General features: G+C 34.2%; 2 protein-coding genes, 1 long non-coding RNA gene and 5 other non-coding genes across 16 annotated transcripts in view; 3 read left to right on the top strand and 5 right to left on the bottom strand.

Annotated features, from left to right (window-relative positions):
• Positions 1-13,018, top strand: part of Fry (microtubule binding protein furry) — a 32,098-nt gene extending 19,080 nt beyond the window's left edge. For 3 of the 7 annotated variants that reach the window (XM_083097771.1, XM_083097778.1, XM_083097772.1), the window contains 22 exons: positions 480-616; positions 3,706-3,810; positions 3,882-4,016; positions 4,088-4,353; positions 4,542-4,668; positions 4,820-5,010; positions 5,098-5,798; positions 5,870-6,047; positions 6,156-6,465; positions 6,561-6,861; positions 6,981-7,492; positions 7,641-7,949; positions 8,078-8,246; positions 8,711-8,883; positions 8,980-9,054; positions 10,345-10,518; positions 10,596-10,733; positions 10,844-11,028; positions 11,098-11,290; positions 11,454-11,711; positions 11,785-12,286; positions 12,567-13,018. In XM_083097771.1, the coding sequence (XP_082953897.1) occupies positions 480-616; positions 3,706-3,810; positions 3,882-4,016; positions 4,088-4,353; positions 4,542-4,668; positions 4,820-5,010; positions 5,098-5,798; positions 5,870-6,047; positions 6,156-6,465; positions 6,561-6,861; positions 6,981-7,492; positions 7,641-7,949; positions 8,078-8,246; positions 8,711-8,883; positions 8,980-9,054; positions 10,345-10,518; positions 10,596-10,733; positions 10,844-11,028; positions 11,098-11,290; positions 11,454-11,711; positions 11,785-12,286; positions 12,567-12,730 (5,303 nt within the window). In that variant the 3' untranslated portion in view covers positions 12,731-13,018. The remainder of the gene's footprint in view (positions 1-479; positions 617-3,705; positions 3,811-3,881; positions 4,017-4,087; positions 4,354-4,541; positions 4,669-4,819; positions 5,011-5,097; positions 5,799-5,869; positions 6,048-6,155; positions 6,466-6,560; positions 6,862-6,980; positions 7,493-7,640; positions 7,950-8,077; positions 8,247-8,710; positions 8,884-8,979; positions 9,055-10,344; positions 10,519-10,595; positions 10,734-10,843; positions 11,029-11,097; positions 11,291-11,453; positions 11,712-11,784; positions 12,287-12,566) is intronic. The other 4 variants (XM_083097775.1, XM_083097773.1, XM_083097774.1 and 1 more) reach the window with 4 other exon arrangements.
• On the bottom strand, positions 1,158-1,230 carry Trnaa-agc (transfer RNA alanine (anticodon AGC)). The gene has a single exon. It is a non-coding gene; the product is annotated as a tRNA-Ala (tRNA).
• Positions 1,310-1,382, bottom strand: Trnaa-agc (transfer RNA alanine (anticodon AGC)). The gene has a single exon. It is a non-coding gene; the product is annotated as a tRNA-Ala (tRNA).
• On the bottom strand, positions 1,462-1,534 carry Trnaa-agc (transfer RNA alanine (anticodon AGC)). Its single transcript has one exon. It is a non-coding gene; the product is annotated as a tRNA-Ala (tRNA).
• Trnaa-agc (transfer RNA alanine (anticodon AGC)) lies at positions 1,614-1,686 on the bottom strand. The gene has a single exon. It is a non-coding gene; the product is annotated as a tRNA-Ala (tRNA).
• On the top strand, positions 3,040-3,112 carry Trnaa-cgc (transfer RNA alanine (anticodon CGC)). The gene has a single exon. It is a non-coding gene; the product is annotated as a tRNA-Ala (tRNA).
• A 35-nt stretch (positions 13,019-13,053) lies between the features above and the next one.
• Positions 13,054-14,470, top strand: LOC145970799 (A-kinase anchor protein 14). Of its 3 annotated transcripts, none has more exons than XM_083097791.1 (4): positions 13,054-13,379; positions 13,529-13,645; positions 13,719-13,904; positions 14,200-14,470. In XM_083097791.1, the coding sequence occupies exons 1-4, from the start codon at positions 13,323-13,325 to the stop codon at positions 14,317-14,319; spliced, it is 480 nt and encodes a 159-aa protein (XP_082953917.1). In that variant the 5' UTR covers positions 13,054-13,322; the 3' UTR covers positions 14,320-14,470. The 3 variants fall into 3 exon arrangements, with proteins under 3 accessions (XP_082953917.1, XP_082953918.1, XP_082953915.1); XM_083097792.1 differs by having other exon boundaries at positions 13,054-13,416; XM_083097789.1 differs by having other exon boundaries at positions 13,056-13,194.
• Positions 14,471-15,706: 1,236 nt separating this feature from the next.
• Positions 15,707-20,217, bottom strand: LOC145970023 (uncharacterized). Its single transcript, XR_014438297.1, has 6 exons — positions 19,454-20,217; positions 18,826-19,238; positions 18,315-18,698; positions 17,477-17,627; positions 16,732-16,921; positions 15,707-16,498 (listed from the first exon to the last, which is right to left on the bottom strand). It is a non-coding gene; the product is annotated as an uncharacterized LOC145970023 (long non-coding RNA).
• Positions 20,218-20,699: the final 482 nt, after the last annotated feature.

Below are 20,699 nucleotides of genomic sequence, written 5' to 3'. Positions count from 1 at the left end.
TCACATAATCGTTTAATACGAATTAATTAAATGTAAAGTGAAAGCAGGTGAGAGAAAGAAAGAAAATAACGTTATTTGCATTAAATTTACTTAAGCTGCAAAACAACTGGCATCGTATATTTAAATATTCACACATATTATTAGAAACAATAATTAACAGATATATTTGAATATGAATTATTGAATTTATAATATGAATTTTTAATATGAATAATTGAATTTATATTTAATAAATAGAACAGGAGAAAAACTGCGAGAGAAATAATATAAATTTACAATATAGACATAATATAGATTTATATTATATCGTAGGTACGGATTTATAACAAAGAGGGTCAATGATAGCTTAATATAATACCAATTAAAGTCGAATAAGAGGAAATATGCTATTAAAATAGTATTATTGATGTAATTTGATGCGATTTTCATTTAATGTGATGTGATTTTCATTTAATATCTCGATAATTCATATGTTTCAGAAATTACACATCGATTTCAAACAGCCCGTAGAGAAGTTCGGCAATTACTGCTACAATATTTGCTACCCTGGTTGCATAACATGGAACTTGTTGATCCTAATGTACCGCCACCATCTAATCCGTTGAGTTATTATCAGGTGAATACAACTCAATATCATAATCATCTCTGGAATAATAGCATTGCAAAAAATTATAATTTGAAATTAAATGCAAGAAATATTTAAGAAAATTAATAAAATTATTATATATTAAAAAATTATCACTAAAAGTGATATTTGTATATTGCAATATAATGCTATCATTCGAGAGCTAAAGCACTGCAAATTAATCCATATATTTTAGCCATATTTTTTTAGAATTGGAATTCGTCATATTTTAAAGATTACACGTTTTAATTATCGGAAAGTTGATGAGATAACCGAACTTTGCAAACTTTTAATTAGACAACGTTTCTCATGGTACATAGCGAATACAATTCTTTATTCAAAAACACAATATAGCAATTTTTAAAAACAAAATTATTGTTTGAAAGAAAGTATTACACGTGTTATGAAGGTAAAATTACTTCAGATATCCTTGCACGAAACGAGTTCTACTTTTTACGATAAATTAAATTTTTGTTATACATTGTACATATAAAAAATGATTTAGTTTCAACAAAAGAGCAAAAAGAAAGTTTGGAGGCGCCGGGTATCGATCCCGGTACCTCTCGCATGCTAAGCGAGCGCTCTACCATCTGAGCTACGCCCCCGACGATATGATTCTGTAGCAAAATCAATCAGATTCATAAAAGTGATCTACTTTCAGAGAAAGGATCAAAAAAATAATGTTGGAGGCGCCGGGTATCGATCCCGGTACCTCTCGCATGCTAAGCGAGCGCTCTACCATCTGAGCTACGCCCCCGACGATATGATTCTGTAGCAAGATCAATCAGATTCATAAAAGTGATCTACTTTCAGAGAAAGGATCAAAAAAATAATGTTGGAGGCGCCGGGTATCGATCCCGGTACCTCTCGCATGCTAAGCGAGCGCTCTACCATCTGAGCTACGCCCCCTGTGATCTAGATTGCGGACAGGATCGTCTTGAATCGCGATCGTGATCCACTTTTAATAAAAGGATTCAAAAAGTGATCTTGGAGGCGCCGGGTATCGATCCCGGTACCTCTCGCATGCTAAGCGAGCGCTCTACCATCTGAGCTACGCCCCCTGATTATATTTGACTTTAACGACCATTTTTGAATATTATGAGTGACCTATTTTAGAAAGAAGCTTAAGATATTATTTTGAGAGGTTTCTGGTATTCATCTTGCCGCTTTGCATGTGCAAAATGCGGTACATGATGTTCCATGATATACTTGATTTTAATGATCATTTTGAATTCTGATTGATGAGAGAAGCTTCAGATATGATGGTGAAAGCTTTTCACGCTTATCCTAATCACTCATGTAAAATGAACGACGTATGCCATCATGATGTATATGATCTTAATGATTATTTAGAAAGTTATAAGTGATTTATTTTTGACTAGAAATTTTAAATACCATCTCTCTTAGAAAATTTTTTTGCAAAAGAAAACCTAGGACTTCCTTTTATTTACCTTATGTAAAATTGATGCTTTCTCTTAGATGTCGATGATTTTTATTCGGCAATTGTATACATATGGACTACATAGATATTGATTTCAATTTTCAATTAGAACGGATTAATTTTGTCAAGTTGAAAATGAATTGGAATTTTTTTGTAGCTTGACTGGCATTCAAGGAACTTGGCACAGCTTTATAAATATAATTATTACACAATATTTGTCAAATTCATCAAAGCAGATTACAATAAAAAAAATAAAATAGAATTGCATTCTGATTTCAATCTGATTAATTCACAAACACATGAGTAGCGCAAAGTATGCATGAACAGAAATTTAAAATAAAATAAACATATGGTCTTTTACAAAGAATATTGTTTTATGAGACAAACACTATAGAATTTTAATCAAAATATAAAAAAATATATCCATGACAACAAAAAAAATGATACATTATGTAATAAAAAATTTTAAGATTAAAAAATGAGAATTAAAAGATGAAAAGTCATATACAAAAATTTATGGTAAAATACATACATATTCATATAATTAAAAATATAGGCATTTTTAATAATAATATACGATGAAATTTTTCAATAAAAAAATTGATTGACTGAAATTGATATATTCTACAACTATTAACAATTATAATAATGATCATCTCAATTTCTTTAATCATAGACTTCTTAATATTGATATATATATAAGTTTTTTAATATTAAAAATACTCATTTTTTCACATAAAAACTATAGGAATTGAAAGCTAATGTGTATTCAAGATCTCGTTTTAGATATCTTGCGAATATTAATAATTATAATGTGATCTTTTCGATTATCATAATTGGAAGAGACATTCAACAGTAGAAGATTTCACATGCGATAAATACCGAGATTTATCTCCAAGATATCTCTTTTTGATAATTTCATTTATCACACGATATCATCGACGTAATCATTTTTATTATCATGTCAAACATCGGGGACGTAGCTCAAATGGTAGAGCGCTCGCTTCGCATGCGAGAAGTACCGGGATCGATACCCGGCGTCTCCAAGATTTCTTTTTATCACGCGCGATTATCAATGATCGTAATCTTTATCTTTATTTTCAGCTTAAGTGCGAACAACATAATTAAAAGGATAAAATGATTTAAGTAACGTAGAATGCAGTACGTCAGATTTTTAAGAATAGAATCCATAGCTATTCAAATAACTTAATGGGAGAGAGAGCATAACACACCCATGTATTCGTTTTCCATTCGAACCGTTCGATTATTAATGATAATAATAGCTTTAATCAATAGTGAAAGAGTCTAGGGGGAGCGAAATAATTCAAATGGTTATCAAGAGCATTCGCTTCGCATGCAAGCGTTATTGTAATCGATTTCCAATATCCGCAGCTTTCCTTTGATACTTTCACAATTGTCAACAATAATATCATGATATACAAATGATATAATGTTAATGCTATTCTGATACATTTTGCAAACAAATCGTTAAAATTTAATGAACTAATCTTCCTAGTAACGTAGCTAGAATTTAAGTCTTTGTATAAAGTTTGTCGGTGATTTTTTTATCCAAGCATCTAAAAAAAATTACAAATTTTTACTCTGCGCCTTTTGTTAAAATAGTTAATGATTTTAACAGTATTACACAAGTGATGTAACACGCGGAGGAACACGTAGAGAAGGCTGGGGAAGCGCAGAAGCTACGGAGATGGTGCTCAACAATCTCTTTTACATCACGGCGAAGGTACTTAAAATACTTTAGTCGCATATATCAGGTTAAATATTATTTAAACCATCGATCTAAATATGTTGCAGTTTTCTGATGAGCATCCTAAAGAAACAGAAGAACTTTGGGCAACTTTGTGCGGTTGCTGGCCGAACAATCTCAAAGTTATAATCCGCTATTTGATTATCATCTCGGGTATGGCACCTCAAGAGCTCCTGCCATATGTAAGTGAAACTTTTAAAATCATTTTACTAGCAATGATAGAGATGTAATCTTTGAAAGTGTTATTTATCAGGCAAAACGCGTGGTATTGTATTTGGCGCGAGCTCGTCCGGATCGTCTCGTCGATGAAATGATGACGGAATTAGAAACGGTCGAGACTTTGAATTGCTTGATTGAACGGACGGAAACACCACCCTTTTATCGACTCACCAGCATGCGAAAAGCCTCGTCGCATAGCGATGCTCCCGCGGCCGATCCCGCCAATCCCCGTGATCTTGGCGTCGAGAAAGGCACCATCCATACGAAAAGACATTCCGGAGAAGACCCCGTCAAAACCGGGTAAACAACTAAGTCTACTAAAATCTGTTATTCACACCATCGAGAAACTTCATTTTAATTTCCAAAAATCTATGAATAAATATCTTTAGAACAGTTATTTTAAAAATATAATCTTTTTAATTTAATCTTTTGTATGATAATACGAATTTATGGATAATATGGTCATGACATTTGTATTTTCTTCATAGATCCAAATCTGATACTGCGCTGCGAGCACTCGCGGGGTTTCAAACTCCCAGGGCAGAAAAGACGAGGACTGCAAGCGGTCCGCCAGTTCTTCCAGATGATCTATCAACTCCGACCACGGAAGCCGAAGTACGTTCAATTAAAACTCGGTGATATTTAACATTATAAAAGATTATAAATTTATACAATTGGAAAATTTCACTTTTCAATTACGAAAGTTCAAAAAGATATTAACATATTTTTTATAACAGTCTAACATGAAAAATTAAACTATTTTTAGTTAACTACTGACGAATCGTGTTACGCCAGTCGTAACGGGCCCGTTGGAGTGAATGGAAAAATGCCATGTGTTGACGAAAAATTCGATATTCCTCAACCACATCCATTACCGATGCCAGAGTACGGCGGATATTTTGCTCCTTTAACTGAGTACTTACCTGACAGTTCTCAACCAATAAGCGGATTCCACAGGTATAATTCCAATATTTACATTTTCACTTATGAACTCACATTATGAACAATGCGTATTAATAATCCTTTTGTCACTGTAATTCTTAGATGCAATATCGCCGTGATGTTACTCACGGATGTAGTCGTCGATGGAATTCAGTTAGATTGGGCTATACACGTTCCTTTGATGTTGCATATAGTCTTTCTCGGTCTAGACCACTCGAGACCGTTGGTGCGAGATCATTGTCGTTGTCTGTTGCTGAATCTATTAGTCGTGCTCGGCGATCATCGCGATCATCTTGGCGTGGCTCGCGTGCTTCTCGCTTCCAAGACGGAGCAATTGGGATTGGGATTATCCACACCAGCGTTGCCAGTGCTGGATCACAACTTTACAGAAGTGGATCCGGAATTCGATAGTTATCTGTATGGTCCTCCACCAGCCCCGCCACCCACGACTCCGCCATCGTCGTCTTCGCCTCCACCCTCTTCGCCACCACCGCCGCCACCTCCTCCGCCGCCGCCTCCATTACCTTCTTCAGTTGTGGATGGTACACCTACTCATTCATCTTTATCAAATTCAGCATCGCGAGTGCCACCATCTATGCCGCTTGATTCTTCAGCGTCTCCACCGGTACCTCCACCACCTCCGCCTCCTCCACCTCCGCCACCATTACCTTCTTCAGTTGCGGATGCTACATCTACTCATTCATCTTTATCAAATTCGACATCAACCCCGCCAATATCAATGAATCATGCGAATTTATCGGCAGCAGATGACAATAAAGATTATGGGAATTCTCACGCGTACGGTAAGATATATATTTTTGTATAAATTAAGATTTATCTTTATCTTAGACTTCCACATAAAAAAATAATAAAGTAAAAAAATTTGCAGAATCAGCAGTATGCTGGTCAACTTCGGGCGGAACAGCGACGAACACAGTACCACCCGTAATTGTAACGCCGGAGGACGCCAACAATTGGACCGGCCCTCAACCGGGTCCCAATATGCCGATACAGGACGTTATTAAATCCTTGATCAATTTTCTAGCATCTAGGTACATATAATTAATTACGTTAATTGCTTATTATAATTATTTGAGCGAACAGGATTTTTAATTCAATATCCAATATTCAATATTCAATATTCAATTTTCCAATAATAGAACAAATCAACCGCTATGGAATTATGAAGACATGACTGCCAAAGTATGGTGGGTCCGTAGTGCCGAGCAACTTACAGTATTATTACGACATGTGTTACGTGTCTTTAGAGACTCGTTGCCTCATGCATTAGTCAGTCAAAGATGGGCGCAAACGGCGCTGCAATTGGGTCTTTCTTGTTCGTCCAGACACTACGCGGGAAGATCTTTGCAAGTTTTTCGTGCGTTACGCGTTCCTATAACGTCTAGGATGTTGTCCGATATTTTATCCAGGCTGGTGGAAACAGTCGCCGAGCAAGGCGAGGATATGCAGGTACCGTTAAATATTTTCAAGCATATAATTTTAAATTTTTAATGCGAACAAGACATTTATCTATATATTCTATATATACTTTTTTTGTACATCAGGGATACGTAACAGAATTATTGCTAACACTGGAAGCAGCTGTCGATTCACTCGAATCGGACTTTAGACCGCTCGATTTTATGAAAGAGATCTTCAAATCGACACCTAATCTAAACAATAAGGATCCCGTGTCGGGAATTGTAATTGGAGGAAAGCGCAGTCCAGGAGGGAACGGTTATCCAATTGGACCGCACATGTTCTCTCACTTAAATCAAGGCGGACATACAAGGAGCACTAGCTACTCGGTCAGTTATTGTATGAAAAGATCCAGCGGTGGCAATTCTACGGCCAACGATATGAAAGGTTATTATATAATGTGATTCTTATAATAAGCACATTATAAACTCTCTCTTTGTTAGATACAGTTAGATTAAGTTTTAGTTATAGTTTATAGAGATTTTAAAAGAATATCTTTATTGCAGAAGTTGACAACAGAGTCGGTAATAAATATCCCAATTCGAATCTGTCAAGATCAAGATCAGCACAGTCCTTGAAATTATTGGGTGACTCGGCGACGCAGGACGACAAAATGACGATATTAGCACAACTGTTCTGGTTAGCGGTGTCTCTGCTTGAATCGGATTACGAACATGAGTTTCTTTTGGCATTGCGGCTTCTTAGTCGCGTGTTACACAGACTACCACTTGATCGACCAGACGCCAGAGACAAAGTTGAGAAATTGCAACAGCAATTACGATGGACTTCATTTCCTGGTGTACACGCGCTTTTATTGAAAGGATGCACTAGTCCGAATACATATGAACCAGTCGTTACACTACTTTCTCAATTTACACCTTTATTGGATTTACCAGTAGTCGATCCCACGCAAAGCCTTGCGTTTCCAATGAATGTTGTATCGTTGCTGCCGTACATGCTGTTGAATTATGAAGATGCTAACGAACTTTGCATCAGAAGCGCCGAAAACATTGCGCAAGTAAGACTCCATTCATTAATATTTTATTCATTATGTGAGCAAATAAAAGATATTGTAATTATACAAACACATACATTAATTATACTATTGTAATTAACTGTTGTATTATGCTGTTTATTATCTCTTCTCTTTCTCATTTTTCTTATAGGTAAGCGCAGAAAAGGGGAAGAAATTGGAGAATCTTGGTACAGTCATGACATTATATAGCCGGCGTACCTTCAGCAAGGAAAGCTTCCAATGGACTAAATGCGTGGTGAAATATCTTTACGATTCGTATGCTCATCTTAGTTTCAATATGCTTGCTTTTCTTGTGGAAGTCCTAGAAAAGGGTCCGAGCAGTGTGGCATTGTCAGTACTCAGTATTATACATTGCATGTTACATTATGTGGATTTGGCGTCTCCAGCTGCACAACCCATTAATACTGAACTTTTGAGAGTGATCTCTAAATATGTCGAGGTAAAACTGTAAAATATATTTAATTAATTTCATAATCACGCGTGCAAATAATACAATATTAATTATAAAAATATGTAATATAACAATCAACTGTGACGTGTGTAATTGATCATTTATTAACATTTTAGGGTACTCACTGGAAAGAAGCGCTTAAAATCTTGAAGCTTGTAGTGACAAGATCGTCGACACTCGTAGCGCCACCGACATCGATGCATGGTTCATCCTGGGATTCTTCACTGTCATCGCCACATCCTAGTTTCACTGATACAGAGATATTTACGAAAAAGGAGCTACCGGGTAAGTCTGTATCTTTATATAAATTAATTAATAAGTATTTATTTTTTTTGGATGTATTATCGATTTTGATTTTTTCTTTTTGCAATGCATGTATGGCACGGATGATTTATTATTCAACACCCAGGTTGCGATCAAAATAACAATAGTGATCGATTATAATTGTTTTATAAAATAAAAATGTAAAACAATATTTTTCTAAGAGAATTTAACTTATATTTCTCGAATTACATTATATTCATCTAAAGACATTATTTATGTTTCTCCTATGTTTATCATTACTTGAATTTTTAAGATATATGTATTTGAAAACATTTTCAATAGAATTAGAAAGTTTCATAAGAGAAAAATGCATTAAAGATTATTTTTCTACATTATCATACATATAGAAATATAGAGATGTTAATCATTATTAACTCTTTAATTATTTATAATTTAGACTTTGTTCATCTTATTTTTACAAATAGGAAGAACAATGGACTTTACATTTGACTTATCTCAAACGCCAGTAATCGGTCGACGTTGGTTAATTCGTCAAGGTACTGAAGAAAAATCAATTAGTTCACCACATTGTTCCTTATCTTTATCGCCGGCTGACAATAGCGCCATCGCAGGATGGAAGAGACCTTGGATGTCACAGGTATAGTTATTAATTAATATGATGTAATGTATACATATTGTATACAAATATATTGAATTATGTAAAATGTACAAAATTAAAATTGTTCTTTAATAGGGTCGTGTCAGGGAGTGTTTAGTAAATCTGTTGACAACGTGTGGCCAGAGAGTTGGGTTACCAAAGAGCCCATCGGTATGTTTTTATTTTGCGATTTATTTTTCAGTTATTAATTCAAGTAGTGTGAATGTTCCTTTCCTATGGTCTGTGCGGATTATATACCTTACCAAAGATAATTGACTCTCATTATGTACCCCTTTCTAGGATGAGCACATTAGTTCAATGACATTGTATAGCAAGGTAAAAGGTCATTTTTAAATGCAATCAGCACACATCCACACTGTTATTCACAATAGTACAAAATATCTGTATTTGTAATTAATTGCAATGTTTTATAAATCATATTTCTCCACGCTTCAATTAGCTTCATAAAAATTTTGGTGCACTGTTGCAGGAAGAAAAAAATATATTTATACGTGTAGGATCTTATAAAATAATAATAATGTAACTATCCAACACAGACATCTGAGGTCTATTATCTCATAACACTTTGTCGTCTACAATTATGCAAACAATAATCCATGAGATAGAAAATATTACATATTTTTTATTTGTGATTATTGCTATATAAAATTGTTGAATGTATACAAAAGAAAATCATTAATTAAATCAGAAATAGCTATAGGAGGGCTGTAAATTGAATAAATTAGTTTCTGGTTGTGACAATGTATATGTAAATATTGGCATAATCCAATCAATAATCATTTGTATACTTAGTGATTTTCTCATAAATACTGTTATTTGACGACAATGTGTTATATCAGTACAGTTGCTTTGATATAAAATAATGTATCATTGTTCATAATTAATGTTTATTATTATATATGCAGGTTACTCATTATTATCATATTATTATATTAGTTGTTAACTCTTTAATAATTTAATGATAAATCATTATGCATAACTGACTTTTACTTTTTTACATTAAATACAAATTTAAGTTTTGAGCTCTATTTCTCGATTCATAAAAAACCTATCTTTTGATATTAAAATTATTTATTTTTTAAAATCTGACAAAAACAAATATGTAGAGCATTCTGCATATATAACTAGTAAGACACATATGTATATGCACATTTGCTAAATATCTTGAGCAAACTCACGTAGTCACTTGGAATTGAGATATTATATTCAAGGCAATTACCAATTGAGATATTTAATTAGAAGCAATAAAATATAAGTGCATATTGTAATATTTAACAATTTGAAAATTTTTTTCTCTTGAACCAATAATGTAAGATATTATAATTGTTGATTTTGTATAAAAAAATTGTCACTTATATATATATTTGCTTCTAATGTCTGCAACTTATTTCCTTATATACATATATTTTTCATGTATTATCAATAATATTTTTAATTTAGGTTATATTCAGTCAAAGTTCGGATTTGATGGAAAGACAATCATCCATGGCCTCATCAACGGAAGAGGTTTCCGGTGCGAATAATGATCTGAGCGGAGGATCTAGACGGGATGACGAGCAATTTGGCGTATTCAAGGACTTTGACTTCCTTGAATATGAGAGCGAAAGCGTTGAAGTAAGCCATGATGTTTTATTTTAATGTCTGATAATATAAAGAATACTAATTCAACCTCTTCCTGTGAATCTTTACAGGGTGAGAGTACGGATAACTTCAATTGGGGAGTTCGACGTCGGCCTCTTAGTGAGGGAGAAGAACGAGAACCCAGTTTACGACAGTTCGAGGAAAGTTTAAGTGAAAAGACACCATCATCTAGCAAACATACAACACGGGTAAATATATAAAATTAAAAAATAATTTTTACTTTATTGTACATTTTATTTGTAATGTGTATCCTATTTTTCTTTTTTTCGAAATTTTTCTTATTCATAAAACTTTGTAGCGTGGTGTGACCGAAGAGTCATCGGACGATGAAGCCGGATCGGAATCACCCTTGGATGAAGTCCCAGGAGGTGTATCCGGAACAGGCCAGGAAGCAAACAGCATCCCGGGAATGTTCCCGCCGTCTTCTCTCTCATTGATACCTAGTCGTACGCGTCATGATTCATCCACAAGGTCTGACACATCGTAAGTTTCTGTGTGAAAATTTTTGGAAACATGTATATTAATCAATTCATTCGAACTTATTCACTACAGTGGCTCGAGCGCAGGAGATCTTGGCGATGTAACACCTTGCAACGCATCGCCTAATTTGTCCGCATTGATGCCGTTTCGACAGGTTGTACGAGACGACGCTGAAGAGATCTGGAGACAGCAAATTCAAAGTCTTATCACTCAAGCTCCATATAATACTTTAAGTTTCTTTCAATTGCTGAGTAAGATCTTGAGAGTAAGTAAAAAAAGAATATGAGAATAATGAAAAGTGAGAAACGCGTGAAAAAGTGTTATGAAAATTAATGTTAAGAAATTTTCTTACAAAACATCAATTTTCATTTGTTGCCATTTTTCCCGTAAAAAAAATATTACAAAATGATCATATTTCATGTTTTTAGGATGTGAGCAGCAAATCCGTTGGTCTAACGCGCGAGGCGAGCGCTTTACTCTGCAACGGCAGCCCAGCTTCATCTCATTTAGGTTGCCATTTATCTAGTCATGCTGAGCTGCTGAGTTCAAAAGCTGAACCACCTCTAGTTTGGTTCTCGGTGACTATATTCGCCAATCAGCGGTTAAACGAGACGCTACGTTTTGGAATGCTAGAAGTGCAGGAACATCTGGAGACTTTTCTTGATAGGAAAGACCATGCCACAGAAGTAAGTTTCACGTTTCATATTTTCAATGATTATCTAAAACAAATAATCATGATATTTGTTTTTTTTTTTTCAGTGTTTGGAGGCAGCTAAAGCAACCGCTAAACTTCAGGCGTTAGGCGATAGTCATACTACAGAAGCGGGCGTTGAAGAGATGCTGTTGGATCTCGGCAGAGCGCTTTATAAATTGCATTTTCAGCTCCTATTGTTAATCGAAGCATCGAATAAAATGCTAGGAGCATTAATGATCGCCGCTAGAAATGTACAGATTCCTTTGCAGGATCTGTCTATCGAAATTGCCAATATGAAAATAGCTTTGAGTAGAGCGCTCGAAGAGAGCACCGAGAGTGAACGAGGAACACCTACTCCGACACCCAATCCTAGTCCATTGCCGGGTACTGGAGCCGTGGAAGAAGTTGCCAGAGTCGCTGAACTTTTGAGAAATGCACGATGGTGCCCGGCACTGGAAGCTGTTAGACTGCACAGGGCACAATGGCCCGGAGATCCTTTTCATGATGACGACGACGTGACAACTGCCGTTAATATGTACTGCAAATACATAGGCCAGGATAGGTCAGGTGAGTTTAAAACTACGCTAAATATTTTTAAATAATTCAAACAAGAAATATGACAATAAGGAAAATATACACATGATTTTAATATGAAAAAAAAGATAAATATAATAACACATGATTTTAATATGAAAGAAAGATAATTATAATATAACATTCTTATATGATATATACTTGCTGTTAATTTTTTAGATATTTACATAATTTGCATTTTTTTAATACAACAATAAGTAAAATAAATATTGACTTGTATTTTGTGTAAATATTTTGCATATCAATGTTTTAGATATATTCGTAGTGACAAGAAAAGATGACGAGATGTCAGAAATATTTGGCAGACTGATGGAAAGCCTGTTTGAGGTGCTAGCGGCTGTGACAGGATTGGAAGCGTCCACGAAAGCCGCGCGCAATCAACATGACCATTCTAATCACTCTAAAACCGACTGTTAATATGAGCTTTAATGATATAGTATTACGAATCGTTCGTTTGGATTAAAGTATATGTATACATATTTAACTATCGTACATATGTGTCTAGGTATCTTGTATACGATTGTAGGTGAATGTATGTATCACGAAAAACTTTCTTATATAATTATGGCGAATACATGAATTCTGCCTAGAGACGAATTCATTGTTTAATTTTTTTTTTTAATTTTAACACGGAGAACGTGGTAAATTGTTATCAATATATATATAAGTTCGGCAAAATAAATTATCGAAATCTCGAAAAAGTTATTTTGAAGTTCATCAGTCTATTAAAATATTTAGTCAAAATGCAGAAAAAGCGATCAGTATATAATATATGGTCTGCGAAAGAACCTCAGTTCGAATCTTGTCAAGATGTGACGCGTTTCATGAGAAGATTTATCGATTCGGCGATTACTGCCGCGATTAAAATTGCTGCTGTCATGGTTCGTTAACCTTTATGTGTGCGTCAATATAATAGTGTACATATATATAACTTTATATATAATTTCTACATGCTTTTATATGTTATCATTGAAACGATATTTCGTATATATCTCTCGTATACATAATAATGCCCGAATTATTGTGCAATATTGTCTCACAAGAAAATAGATTGCTTAATATAAATGTTAATAAGACATTATTATCATTATCAATTATATTATGTAATTGAATATATAATATATAGTTCAATATTATGAAAATTATTTACATCAGAGAGAACTATAAATTTTCTAATCGTCACACTTCTATTGATCGCTTTTAATATATACTCAGGATTATCAATCCTCACTCAATAACTCTGGAACAAAATGGCCCACGTGTGGACAAATCAACGTGCGAAACGGTCTACGATGTGTGAAAGAAGAGATGCTCAGATGGAATCAATTACCGGTGCAATTTAAAATGGAAATTGATCGTCACGAGAATAAAAACGAAACGAACATTTTATTAATCTCTTTCGTAGGCTCTGCGAAACTGGATGTTTCATGTAGACTTTATCGGTCTCAATAGAGAAGGGACCGCCGAATTTTATTTGTATCACGTTCTTTGGAGTATTCCTACACCAGCATATCCGGAGCCATATGTGACTGTCAGTGTGTTCTTCTGCATTGCAGCAAGTCGCGTGCAGCCGCCGCACTTTCCAGTTGACGTTAGTTTGTTATGTATATTTTCAGCTCTTTCCCTTTTCTCTCTCTCTTGTACGCAAGATTTACGCAGAGATTTCGACCGAGAACAAGTAGATCTGGATAATATTGCGTTTTAACACATATTCTATTGCAGAGTTCAAACATAATACAATATAAATATTAAGATAGAAGTTGTGAGAGATATATTATATTTATACGAAGTTGTAAATATCTAAAGTATAGAATGTTAGCCAGATTTTATGTTGCGCATTAAATGATAAATCATATCCTTTTAAACATAAATAACTTTTTTAACAGGTGACATATGTCTTTGAAGGGCATCAATTTGTACATCGATTGGATATAATCTTTAGACCGAAATGGCTCTATGACATTCTCGATATAAAGACCATGTTGTTTAAAACTTTCACATTTTGAAATTTTTTTGCGTATAACTATTTAATATTTGAAATTAAATATTTCTAATGAGATGTATATTTTTCTATGAAAGAGTTATAGAATTATAAAACTTTATTAAATTAATTTTCATCTATGATTAATAATAAATAATAACTTTTATCCTTTCACATTCTTGAAGTTTAATTGCAAACTAATTCATTCGCAATCTCATTCGTAAAGAAAAATTATGTTTTCTTTTCTCAGAAAAAGAAAAAAATTCTTATGAAAATTAATAGCGTGCTTTTCTCTCTCAAAAAAAGATACAATTTAATTAAAGAACTCGCATTGAAAAAAATCGCAATATATACATCCAAGATATCATACGTATGCAAGCGCGATAGCTCCGATACAAGTCGCACCGTGGAACGAGTGCAGCTTTTCTGAAGAGATTTTTAAACCCTTGTGCACCGTGCAGAATGTCGTAAAAGTAAGAGTGTCGGATTTCCGCGAATCGGGCACGCGCCGTTGCCGGCCGCAATCTGGTCCAGCACCGGACGTCGACTCATTCCGTACGGTTAAACAATAAGAGCAGGTGATACCCCCATAACAGACTATGCATCACGCACTGTTGTCGTTCCCAATTGCATTTATGATTTTTGCGAACGCCGCTTTTTTTGCACTTGAACATTTAAAAAGAAAGTTACAGAATCGCTGCAATTTATAGAATAATTATAAAAATCTCGGAGATTAAATATCTCATAAGAAAATGTTATTTTATATATAATTTTTTTTAAGATGACATCTTCATTTATAGATCGATATCTTTATATGTATTGAAATTGAATGACATGTGGTTATCGGTAAGTGGTTGGTGATCCCATTCACTCTCTCCCACGGTGTTAACACGCTACACGTAGCCGACCACAAGAAGAATCTATTTACAATCCCGCAGAGAATGTCGAGGAGGTGTGAACCCTGCGTTGGTCTTCAAGCCCGATTCTGACTTCTTTCATGCATGCTTTGGATAATAAGACCGATGAATGGATGAAACAATTTAAAAACCAGAGGAGGGCTCTCACTTGCACATGCCGGACGCCGGGAGGTCTCTCAGGAGATGCCTCAGCAGGAGCCCGAAGAAACGGCAACCCACGCGTGTTGGACATATAAAAAAACTCGCGAACGCGCTTTTTCGATTTAATTTCTTTTTCAAGCATCTGGAATTCAGAGATTTTCATTCCCGAATAAAAAATAAAATGCAAATTTTTCCGGTGAGAGAATTGACAATAATTCAAAATTATGCAACATATGCAGAATCTCTAACGTATAATTTTCTTAACAAGCTATTTCTTATTTTTCTAGTTGGAGGGAAACTACATTTCCCATTGCAAAGAATTGTAAATATTATAAATATCTTTTATTCAGCGTAATGGATCTATTAAAATAAAACAAAAATCGAAATTTTTATTTGAACTTTTTAAAATTATGTGGAATTATTAATTTTTTAATAACGTCATGGGTTACTTTACGTGACTAATAATTAAGCTATAACTAAGCTGAGTATTAAACGTGTTTAACTGAAAAACGTTGAAACGTATCTGCATGACTGATATGATTTTTTTTTCTTCCATTGAAGACACGTTCTTGTAACGAGAAAAAAGATTGGCTATCCATTTCTCGCTTCACAAACAATCAAATCTGACTTATGTAGGTCAAAGGCAACAACCACCGCTACATCGCCGTCTATTTATACAGGATGCTGGGCTTTTTATCAGTTGCGGGGTGGTTCCCTCTGTCCTAAACATCACATCCGCCGAAATGTGCTTCCTACGCGGTGTATTACCGTTGACCGGGAGGAGGAGGACCTCGCGATGGACCGGGAGGCAGCGGCGGCGAGAGGGAAAAGCCACAACAGGAACCACCGCCTCGCTTTCTTCAACAGCTTCAAACATCCGCTGCACCAGCCGCTGCCAGATCTTTCAGCTCTTACCCCCTGCCGCCTCAGCTCGCGCTCAAAGGGACGCGCGGTCGTTCGTTTCCCCTTTCCACATTGGAAACGAAAGGATGCATAGGATACGTTTTTACTCGTCGTCCTCTTTCTATGTGAGAAGTCTTTCCAAAATCTCCGTTCTGTTTCCGTTTCTTTCCGCTCTGACATTGTGTTCCGTTCTGTGCGAGAGCTGCATCAGTCAGGAACTCCATTAACTCTTGCAACTGTCTACTAAGAACAAAAAATATTTTTTCTACATCAAAAATAAAAAAATATGTATATATAATATACACATTAAATTTTCAAACATATATGTATATTATATTGTATATTTATGTTTGAAAATCTGACAATTAAACAGATACTTAAAATTTCTGCAGCAGTTCTAATAATTCGATTTCTTTTAACGATTCAATCATATACATATGTAATGATAAATTTTCCACGATCAATCATGGTCTTACATTTCGTGGAAAGAGGGGTCGCAAGATTCTGGACCAGGGGACGATTAAACACATTGACCTTCTCCAAGAGAAGAGGGATGACCGGCAAATGTTGCACGATTGTACCGGACTCACGTGCGCGTGCGAGACGGTAGCAACGGCAGCGGGGCAGCTCGTCGAATCACCAGCTGCCGATTCGCCGAGTCAACTCCTGGAAGCACGAGTCGATCTAAAATTAGCGGTCCCGCGAGTAGCACCCCCGCCTAGCCCTTACATGGCCACGTCATGGGCATACACTAAGCTTCGAAAGAGAGAAAGAAAGAGAGAGAGAGAGACAGAGAGAGTGCAAAAAAAGGGAAACAATAATAATCACAGCTTGCCCGGCACGAGTTGATCACGCGCGAGATCTAGCAGCTGGAACTCGTCGACACGATTGGTCTTTGCTCCAGAAACAATCAACGAAAGCTAAGCGTTTTACATTAACAAAATTGAAAAGGAAATATTTATTCATATCGCGAAGAAACTGTGAAAGAAAATAAAGCGTCTATTATTTCTTCAAGAAGTATCCTTTTTTCTGCTTTAATTTAATTCATAAACGAGGAAGATCGTGGTTTCATCAGACCTGTTTTTAATTTTTATCCACGTTTAATACTAAATACAATGATTTAATTTTGATTTTTTCATTATTTTGTTGAATGTGTAAAATATATTAAGTTAAATTCAAATATCTTTATATCTCGATATCGATATAAAATATGGATCATACGCGGTACAACTTGACTAGAGAACTCTCTTTTTTATCATGATACACAGGAAGTACCGCACGGGTTAGCAATGAAACACATGGCTCCCGGATGAATGAACGGCGTAATGAACGAAGTCGTCCCATAAGAAAGATAGCAATGGTACTTTAACTTCTGGAAAAAAACATCTCATTGAAGTCTCACCGAACATCATCATGTATATGAAAAATTATAATCACTTTAATATTCGTTCTCATTAGTTCCTTGATTAAAGAATTGATTAATAAAAATATCAAGCAATAAATATTTATAATATATTTCAGTCATCATTTTAAAATATTTTTATTATATTCTTATATTTTACATTGACGAGAGAATGAATTAAATGTAATTAATTATTCATATAAAAAGGTACTATATCTTTTCACATGTAGGGAGTTTATTCGTAAAATATTCGCGATCAATATCTATAAAAACGTTTTTCTCGCTTTCTTTTCATTTTTTTCATTATTCACGATCTTGATATAAGTAAAATGTATTTTCCCTCTCTAAAAAAGGCATATCGATACTCGAAAGTCTCGAAATGTATTGTTGTCTCTTTTCCGTGATGTTGACTAGCTGTTGCGCTTGTGCGCTGCAACTTGCTTTACTCGTGTTATTTACAGCTGTCAAATCATGCAAATTTTGACAGTTTATGAAAAAAATAGAGTTAAAGCGAATTAAAGAAAAAGTTAAAGAAAGAAAACTGAAAAATATTATTTTCACCGTGCTTATTTTGTGAACAGCTGTCATCGCGGAGATCGCGTAAAGCTTGACAATTCAATAATGGTAAAAAAATTTAATAAATTTGTTTATAATTACCTTCCTTTTTGCTACGTTAATAAAGCGTTTTCATTTCTGTTAGAATATATTCAAGATTCCTCTTTAAACAAATTTTACAAAATATGTAACTTTAAATATTTATAGCATTTAATATTTAAAAATAAACTAGAATGCTTTGTATTATATTTTATTTTCAGTGATGGGTCGTTGTGATAAAGACCATCACGTGACGGTGGAGGTAGCGGTGGAGGTAGCGGCAGCGGCAGCGATGGCGGTGGTAGTGGTGGTGGTAGTGTTAATGGTGGTGGTGATGATGACGACAATGGCAATCAAATATTAATAAATTAAAAAATAAAATTTAATTAAAGTTTAATATTTAAAGAATATTTGTCATTATGTTGCAATAACTCTCTCCTCCTTTTTCTGTATATGTATATATAAATATACATAAATAAGTAAATACATAAATAAATAAGTGATATATATAAATATAAAAAAAAATATATTTTTTTTTCGCATTATATTGCATAATAAAAGAATTAATGCGTACCTTCTAATCTTCTAAAGGATAAAAATTGCGCAATTAACGCAATGAGAACAAAAGATTTCACTTCAATCATTTGAGCTCTCACATGTGCGGTTCGATTAATCGTGGATCTCTCCTAGTTCATTGTCCTCCTAAAGTATGCATATCTCAGTAGGCCGCGTAACCCCGAAACGGGAGATCCTTTGCGGACTACTCCTCGTAGGAGGAACGAATCCCGTTCCGCAGTACATCTGCGTTGAGCGGATGCAGGCTGCATTTTATGACCGTCCAATGCACAACCGATTCTTAATCGTGCACCCGCACTCACACCCTCCATCGTCTCCGCTGAGCACGCGGCACAACGACTTCTATAATTAGATTTCCTTCCTTCTTTTGGGTTTAGCCACCTTCGCGGTTGCGAGTGATCTCTTTTGGACCTGCAAAATAAAGAAATTTAATTAGACATTAAATTAATTATTGTAACAATCTTAATATTAAATTAATATTGACATATATATATATATATATATATATATATATATAGTTCTTTAAGTAAATTGAAACATTTTAGTCAATTTTAATTAAATCTATCTTTCAATGGGACTAAAAAAAATAAATAATTATAATTAATTTTATTATATAAAAAATTTACATTATTTTATATGAATCGTAGATTAATCACAAGTGATGCATATATTTGGAAGTCCAACGTTACGGTGGTTTAAAAGATTCACACGCTCGTGTGTCCGTAAAGGTTTCACTTCAGCTATTTCGAACAGGTTGTGCTTGTACCTATTTTTTGATTATTGGCATCGATCAGTCGGTTGCATGGATTCTCATGCTGTCGACGATAGGTAGACATAAATATATAATATGGCAATAGTTAAATCGAGGTGCGATACATAAGTGCAACTGCCAAGCTGTACTATAGTCGTCGTCATTTATAGATATCATTTAATCGTTGGTAATTGGCCAAAACTTGTCTCTAAACTTGTTGCAGCCGTATGAAATTGCGACATTTTGATTCCTAGCTAAAGTGTCAAGTATCTACTAACATATCTTCCAGTTAATTAGATTTTTAACATTTTATACATGAGCTTCGTTGTCATGTTCGCTCTATTTGCCTAAAGCTACTTAACGTACCTATGTCAGCTGTTTTGAATTATGATATTAGAAACAAGTAAAATTAAGTGAAATCTTACAGCATTCGGTATTACATAAATAACTTTACATAAATATATAATTAGTTAAACTTCTTTTTTTTTGATAAAATTTGACATAATATGAAAAGTAATAAAAACTTTACTATTAAGTTTCAAAATAAATATATCTTTTCTATGTTTGAATTTATTTATTTTTAGATCGTATAAGAATTTGCTCTTTTTTATTTTTAAATCGTATAAGAATTTACTCTTTTTGTAAGTCATATATTCTATTTTCCTAAAATCATTTAAGTGATTTTATTCAATCAATCAAATTACATCTTATAATGGAATATCTGATCTATGATGACTGCTAAGTAAATGCATCTGGAAATTAACAATCTTTACAAGAGTTGCGTTTCCTGTTACGATATGTATTTCGTCAATGGACGAAAAATAAATTGGAGTGTGTCCGAAATTAGTATTTGTAGATCGTAGTAAAGGAATGTCCTTGTGCAATATCGGTACTCTTTACAGAAGCTTGCCAAACGATTGATTAACGTCATATTGAAAGATAAAAATCATGATAGCGGTTAATGTAATTTTAAAATATATTTTTATATTTCATGGAACAGGAAGAAAAATATTTTTCTTGAAATTTCTGCATGGTACATAAAATTGTATATGCAATATTTTCAATTGCAAACGCAAAATATATGATAAATGAATATTTATTTAGTGCACAGTAATTTAACC

Source organism: Camponotus vicinus, unplaced genomic scaffold (genome assembly GCF_025532165.1).
Source record: "Camponotus vicinus isolate PSW18456_S1 unplaced genomic scaffold, iyCamVici1.0 SCAF_4, whole genome shotgun sequence".
Taxonomy (NCBI): domain Eukaryota; kingdom Metazoa; phylum Arthropoda; class Insecta; order Hymenoptera; family Formicidae; genus Camponotus; species Camponotus vicinus.
Note: the sequence above shows the minus strand (reverse complement) of the source record. Positions and strands in the feature narration are given on the sequence as shown.

Excerpts from the sequence above, each read along its gene's own strand:
- LOC145970799 (XM_083097789.1), top strand. The coding sequence starts at position 13,057 with ATGCAGAAAAAGCGATCAGTATATAATATATGGTCTGCGAAAGAACCT. Across the intron at positions 13,646-13,718 it reads TCAGATGGAATCAATTACCG|GCTCTGCGAAACTGGATGTT; the intron begins GTGCAATTTAAA and ends TCTCTTTCGTAG. Across the intron at positions 13,905-14,199 it reads CGCCGCACTTTCCAGTTGAC|GTGACATATGTCTTTGAAGG; the intron begins GTTAGTTTGTTA and ends CTTTTTTAACAG.